Source organism: Priapulus caudatus, unplaced genomic scaffold, assembly GCF_000485595.1.
Source record: "Priapulus caudatus unplaced genomic scaffold, Priapulus_caudatus-5.0.1 Scaffold961, whole genome shotgun sequence".
Taxonomy (NCBI): domain Eukaryota; kingdom Metazoa; phylum Priapulida; class Priapulimorpha; order Priapulimorphida; family Priapulidae; genus Priapulus; species Priapulus caudatus.
The window spans coordinates 30,026-37,399 of record NW_014578022.1 but is presented as its reverse complement, the minus strand read 5'-3'; the positions used below and the strand labels follow the sequence as shown (position 1 = coordinate 37,399).

The 7,374-nt window shown below is 45.3% G+C and overlaps 1 protein-coding gene across 1 annotated transcript in view; it reads right to left on the bottom strand.

Moving 5' to 3' along the window:
* Positions 1-3,945, bottom strand: part of LOC106814676 — a 10,591-nt gene extending 6,646 nt beyond the window's left edge. Inside the window, exon 1 of the mRNA XM_014819021.1 lies at positions 3,849-3,945. Within this exon, the coding sequence (XP_014674507.1) occupies positions 3,849-3,891 (43 nt within the window). The 5' untranslated portion in view covers positions 3,892-3,945. The remainder of the gene's footprint in view (positions 1-3,848) is intronic.
* Between the last annotated feature and the right edge of the window lie 3,429 nt (positions 3,946-7,374).

Sequence of the window (7,374 nt, the reverse complement as noted above, 5' to 3'; positions counted from 1 at the left end):
ATAGTTTCATAATAAAATATAATACAACACACGCAGCACTGCCACACACACACACACACACACACACACACACACACACATACACACACAACACACACACACACACACACACACACACACACACACACAACACACTCACAACACTACCAACACCACATCACACACTCAACACACATCTTCTCTCTCCTCTCTCTCACACACAGCGAGCACACACACACAACTCACACACACACACATGCGCACACACACACACAGGCACACACACAGGGCCACCAACACAAACACGTGCGGGACGCATTCACGCATTCAACGAACGCACATACGCAACGCAAGCACGCACGCACACACACACAACACCACACACACACTCGCACACCACCGCCAACACACACACACACCACACGACAAACACGCACTCCACGAAGCTGGCACATTACGCACGCAAAGCACGCACCACAAACAATAACATGCGCAACAACATAAACGTGCACGCAAGCACGTCGCGACCATGCACGGCGTGACCCGCGTTCGCGCGCAGACAGCACATAGCGCACGCAAGCACGCACACACACACACACACAAGTGCGCACAACAACGGTGGGCACGCAAAGCACGCGCACAATGCACGCACGGCACCCAAGCGCGCGCGCACGCACACGCAAGGGAGTAATGTGTGTTGTTGTTGTTGTTGTAAAAAAGTTGTTGTTGTTGTGCACCAGTTGAGCATCTCACAAGTCTCGTCTCATCCCATCGTACGTGTAGTATTATTAAAAACAAAAAAGCACTTGTTAATTTCAGAGCTTCTACTAATATAACACGTCGACAATACCGCATAAACAATGACAACAGAGCGATATGTGCGTCTGCGAACACATAATCGTTAAGTAATTAACAGTAATATTACTATCGCATAACTACAAATAGTTCAAATACCGAATGCGTGCGTGTATTGCGATGCGAAGCGTGCAGTGTCTAGGTGTGTGTGGCATGTGTTGCGCAGCGTGATACGTGAATGTACGTACCCATGCACCATGTTCATCGGTGCGCGTAATCTTGAATGTATATTTGCAGTAATCGTGTTACCTTTCCATCGGACTTCTTCTGCGTTCGTTCCCCTTCTTGCGAAAACTTTTGAAACTTCAAAACATTGCAGATTTTCTGACATTCTAAGCGCAAGTAATATATACAGGAGAGACCACCGCTGCTAGCAGTGATACTGCTACACACCACTTGGGCGTTCTGCCTCTGGCTTTTACGACACTGACCCAACTGACACGTACGGCAAACTATCGCGTGGCGCCTGTGCGCGTGGCCGAGCTAAGTGTGAACAAACGTACATAACAGCGGCATCGCCCACACTGACATTGTTTTATCGAGGTCCCGCGGAGGCCTGCGATAAATGGACATTGTCCGCTTCCTCCCTTAATATACTAAGCCCGACGCGCTTACGCGTAGAGTTGACGGTAAAGACGACAAACGCGAGCGCATATAACGCTTACATGCTGGCAACTTTAGAAAGTTCCAACTGCATTCACACATGTGTTCTATGAGTTCCGACGCAGTAGTGCCGTGCTTTACGAATGAATTGTAATATAACGGTAGCCAGCTGATCGTGGCAATCGATTGGGATATTGACGTCATTAGGGAATGATAGTGAGGGAGTGGCTGAGAAAAAGAAGAGAGCAGAGAAGCGATAAATATATTGTATATATATTATATATATGATATATATATATATATATATAGATAGATAGGATAGATAATAGATAGATAGAATAAGATAGATAGATAGATAGAGAGAGAGAGAGAGAGACGAGAGAGAGAGAGAGCGAGAAGAGAGAGAAGAAAGAGAGAGAGAGAGAGAGAAAGAGAGAAAGAGAGAGAGAACGAGAAGAATATATATATATATAGAGAGAGAGAGAGAGAAAAGAAAAGAGAGAGAGAGAGAAGAGATAGATAGCGGATATATATAGATAGATAAGATAGATAGATAAGATAGATAGAAAAGATAGATAGATAGATAGATAGTAAGATAGATAAGATAGATAGAATAGATAGAATAGATAGATAGATAGATAGGATAGGATAGATAGATAGATAGATAGATAGATAGATAGATAGATTAGAGACAAAGGGAGAAAGAGAGAACGAAAGAGAGGCGAGAGAGAGGAGAGAGAGAAGGAAGAGAGAGAGAGAGGAGAGAGAGAGGAAGAGAGAGGAAGAGAAAGCGAGGGGGGGGACTAATATGGGAAACGTTTCGCTAGCTATAGTGTGAACGCGCTTGTATTTGAAATCTAGCACTCCTCATTTTTCTTAATAATCTCCATCTAAAGACGTGTACATTATTTACGCATAAGGACGATGATGGCATACTCGTACATACGAAGTCCGTTAAAACTGAAATCACGGATCGTGCGCTGTCATCTGTTAGTCTATTGCACTTCAGCTGCTGATGCATGATTACACGATGAACATTAGAAGTTCTTCATAAACTCATTACTGCCCATCAGTGTTCCTCTGCCATCCATCCAAATTCATCATCATCATGTTCATCATGATACATCATGTGTCATATAGATCATCATGTTCATGAAGCATGCATGTTCATTATGACTCATCATGTTCATCATGAATACATCATGTTTCATCATGATCAATCATGATCCATGAATCATCATGTTCATCATGTTTCATCATGATCATCATGTTCATTATGCACATCTGTTGAATTCAATAGGCTCTGAATTACATTATCACACCAAGAATAACGTCGCGTGCGCTTTTACTCCTATCCTCAAGTTCGGTGACTCCCGCAATTCAAGTTTATTGTTCAAATAGTTTTGCGGAAGAGGAGTTATGTTGAACGATATTCTAGTGACGGTGGTTGCTGTTGAACGTTAAAGAGTCTCGCGCCTTGGAATGGATGCGGTGTCATCTATCCATCATTTCATCGAACGAAGCATCGTTATTAAGATGAGAACACTACTTTGTCCACGCATGAACTCTGTACACTGGACATCAATCTAGGCATCGTTTCGCCTGTCCGGAGTGCGTCGTCAATACGTGAACATTTCACCCCGTCGTAGCGCTCAGGGGAAGACAGGGCGGATTCGAAATTTCGAACACGTAAATCATATAGTACGTTGCCGCCCGCTCATCACATTCTCCTCTGACTGACATCATCTGCTCTTCCTTCTCTCATAGCTCATCTCTACTCTCTCTCTGCTCTCACTCTCGTCTCTCTCGTGCTCATCTTCTCCTCTCGCGTCTCTCTTTCTCAATCTCCATCTCACTCTTCGTCTCTCTCTCTACTACTCTCTTCTCTCTCTCTCTCTCCTCCTCTCATCTCTCTCTCTCTCTCTTCATCTCTTCGCCTCTGGCGCTGCTCTCCCTCCCCCAATCACGCTCTGGAATCCGTCCTCTCTCTCTAATCAGGCTCTCGCTCTGTGCTCCTCTCGCGCTGTGGGATCAACGTTCGGTCTCTCTCTCTCCTTCTCTCGTCTCTCTCTCTCTCCGGCTCTCTCCCTCTCATCTCCATCTCTCTCTCTCTCTCTCTCTACTCGGGGCGATGTATTCTAAATGGCGCTGTAACTGCGTTGTTTGCGCGCCGGCCCTCGCCGGGAATATAGGCCACGCGTGCGGATTAAGAAGCAGCGCTTGCAACGGCCATAAATGACGACTTGTGACGATAGATAGATAGATAGATAGATAAGAAAACAACATGCTAATTGAACTTTCCACCCATGCGACCATATACAAGATGACCCTCAAAGCGTTATTGAGTGATAGTTCTGTAGTGATAGTATATAGTTTTCATATAATAGTTTACAGCGGCTAGATTCACGTACCGTCCCAGGCTACTCGTGGCGAGTTGTGTCCGTTCATCGTCATCGTCTTCCGGTCATCGCCCGCTGGTCCTCGCTGTGTTGCTGCTGATGATGAGGAATCTCACACACAGTTCACCGAAACCTACAGACGTACCATCTCGAGATTGTCTGTGATTCCGTAGAGCGAATGCCGCTGCAGTTGCGGATATCGTCTGTGATTCCGTAGAGCGAATGCAGCAGCAGTCGCGGGTGTAAATCCGACTCGATAAGATTCCTTGTAAAATTTCACCTGAAATCAGCCGAGTTTGTGAGAATTCGCGGGAAGTGTGATATCGTGTCGGCACCGCTCTGTTGCGTGTGAGGTGTTACCGTCAGAGCGGCGTGAGTTTAGAGCGACGAGATGCTTATACCTGGTGTTCACGAATGCCAACTCACGTTGCGACACTCACAGCACACTTGACTGTGGAGCCGACCACGATGAAGCAAGCGAACACAGTTTTAGCGACTTCGTCCGCCCGGGGGCGGTGGTGACGTCACTTATTTAGCTCAACTTTATTGAAGGCTGCGCTATCAATTCGAAGTGGTTCCGCTCCAACTACGTTTGCAGGGCGTTATAGATTTATTCACGCATTTAACGTACGGCAATCATTTACCGTTCACATACGCTAGTACCCAAATAAAGTAATATAAGCAAATATACAATATCTATACGATGGCTACACGCGATAATTGCACGCGACCTGATTGACTACGTGTTTATGTTCCGTTGTGAAGTGATGAGTGGATGCGCGTGCACTCTACAACATGCGCACGACGTGTGTGAACTTGTCCGTGCGCAGACGATAGATGTAGTATCGATGTGTGTGTGTGTGTGTGTGTGTGTGTGTGTGTGTGTGTGTGTGTGTGTGTGTGTGTGCATCATGTGTGTGTGTGTGTGTGTGTGTGCGTGAGGCGGCATGGGCGTGTGACACGCTCAATACCTATTGTCATCGTGTCACGCTGATAGCTGTTGTTATTGAGTATAACCGCTGCGTGCGTGGGAACAACCTGGTGCTCCCCACGCCTCACGGCCGCTACGGAAATCACGGCTGCGCCAGATATACGCTGTCGATGAAAACAGGAGATCGGCGACTTCCGGTGTTGCGTGCGCACGCGCACACGCACGTCGCGTGGCGAACAGGGCGTCTGCGGCATTGATGACGATCCGTCGATGGATAGCTTTCTCAAATGGAGCTTAGAAAGATCGCTATCGCTATCCGATTGTTACGCACAGTCAACCTCGGCGTGCAGAAGACGCGCAGCTTCCGTGAATGCGGGCGTCTGATGATGTTGTGAAGATTTCGCTCTCAGGTGCGTGACGGAATGTCGGTCGCCTGTCTGTTGGGCAGCCAGCTACGTCATGGGTGTCCGAGATCTTCCCCCAACGCGTGTATACTAAAACCGCCGCACTAATACTGCTGTACTAATAGTGCTGTACCAATACCACTGTACTAATACCACGCAGACATACACAGACATATAAGTGCACACGCACACACACGAACACACACACACACCATTCCTCGAGAAGTTCATACGTTCACTGAGAATATGCCCCAGCGCACTTGCACAAATATCACAGCTAGATCAGTTCCCAGATAGTGTATACGAGCGTGTGTGTATACGTCATATACGCTTATACGGACTGTGGCTACGCGGAAAAATTATAGACACGGCTTATGTAAGCAGCTTGGGCTCGCTCTATCCTTATTTGTAAACATGGTCGTTAAATATATAGGCCTAATATAAACGTAATTAGTGACTTGCCGCGACTAATAGGCGTTGCAATTTTCACGACGTTATCGTACAGCGTGAAGATTCTCTACTAAATTCAACAAGGTTGAGTGATTTGAAGATAGACGAATCATCTCGCCTCGAGCGCCGCCATGACGTCCGTGCATCAATCCCAGTCGCATTTCTAGTGCGCGTACCTCAATTAGCATAGTTTGCAGTCGTTTAGGTTCTCGTACGCCGTCAGTGTCATTGTCGCCCACCGTAAACATGCCATGCTACTGTGGGAGGTGTGTCACGTTGTGGAGGATTAATGGCAGTCTATCTAATTTCCATCAGATGAGCATGGTCATAAAATTACAGGACGAATAGTGTTAAGAAGGTGGTTAGGCCGTATGCCTTCTCTAACCCCGTCTTCGGCGTATTTAGCGCTAATGCACAATGGATTGCAATTTTATAGATTAATTAAAAATTTATATGATTGAGTCGACTAAGATGATTCAGCCTATTGATTGTGTTGTTATTACAATTATGTCTTATTTGAAATTGACTCGAATTCGTCATGGAATTCAATGACAAATGTCGCCGTAACTAGTGCTAGTAATATTTCTTTCTTTCACAGAATGTAAAAATATAAAATGTGAAAATACAATAATTGTATATTTATGCTCTCTTTAAGATCATGTTTTATGTATGGTTGTTGGGGTTGATGTAAATTAACATAGCCGTAGCCGTACCTACTCATACTCAGCATGCATCATAGTATCCCATCCTGCGTTTACATGCATTCCGATCCCATGTACTGTGCGTACAATACCTTAATTCGACTTAATCTGTGATGATTTTACCGGTTGAAATTCAATCGCGACCGAGTTTACGAATATATTTATTGCCGTTCGTTCAACCTTGCTATGCATTTATATCGCTCACATTTTGGCATTATATTAATATTCATAAGGTGGTAATAGTTAATGGTAGGTTACGTACTTTTAACACGTGCTTTAATTGTCACATGCTCAAGTCGCTATGACGGTTATACAAGGGTGATGCTATACACCAGAACGTAGTGAATAGCTGCTAAATAAACAAATGAATAAATAATTATATATAATAAAAATAAATAAATATGTATATGTTGTCGCTCAGCGAAAAAGATCCTGCATGCTCAACATGAGTATTTAACGGCTATATATTTCTTCATCAAGTTGGTAAACCTGCCAAGAATCTAGAAATCTCGGACAAATTTAGCAAAACAAACACGTTTAAAAGAAGCTTATGTGCTCACCCAGGAAGGTCACACTGGAGGCAAACGCGGACCGGCACGCAATGCTATTTCAGGTTTACACAAATCACAAAAGAGCAAATCTCTAAGCCACAAGCTCAATAGCACGCGCACCGTTAGCACAACACAGCGGACAGTCGCTGAGCTGCTACACCAAGGACAGATACATAGAGAGGCTAACGCTAACCGACTAACTAAATCTGCCCTTTCAGGCTGCAGGCTGAATATGACCGGGGTTAGAATTCGCGTGTTTAAACAGCAGATAGCACGCATTTAGTAGCGTCGAGTAGGTTAGTGGTCGTGTGAATACGTGTCGAGGATATGATGTCTCCACCCATGATGACCGTTGTCCGACACACGGGGCAGGCGCGTAACATCTGATCATGTAAACAGCGTGCATGCTAATGTAAGTGGGAATAACGCTCGCGTCGCTGGTCGCCGTTGCCAGCCAAGATAGCTTTCTTCGGCCGATCTTATGCGCTCAAAAGAGGCGGA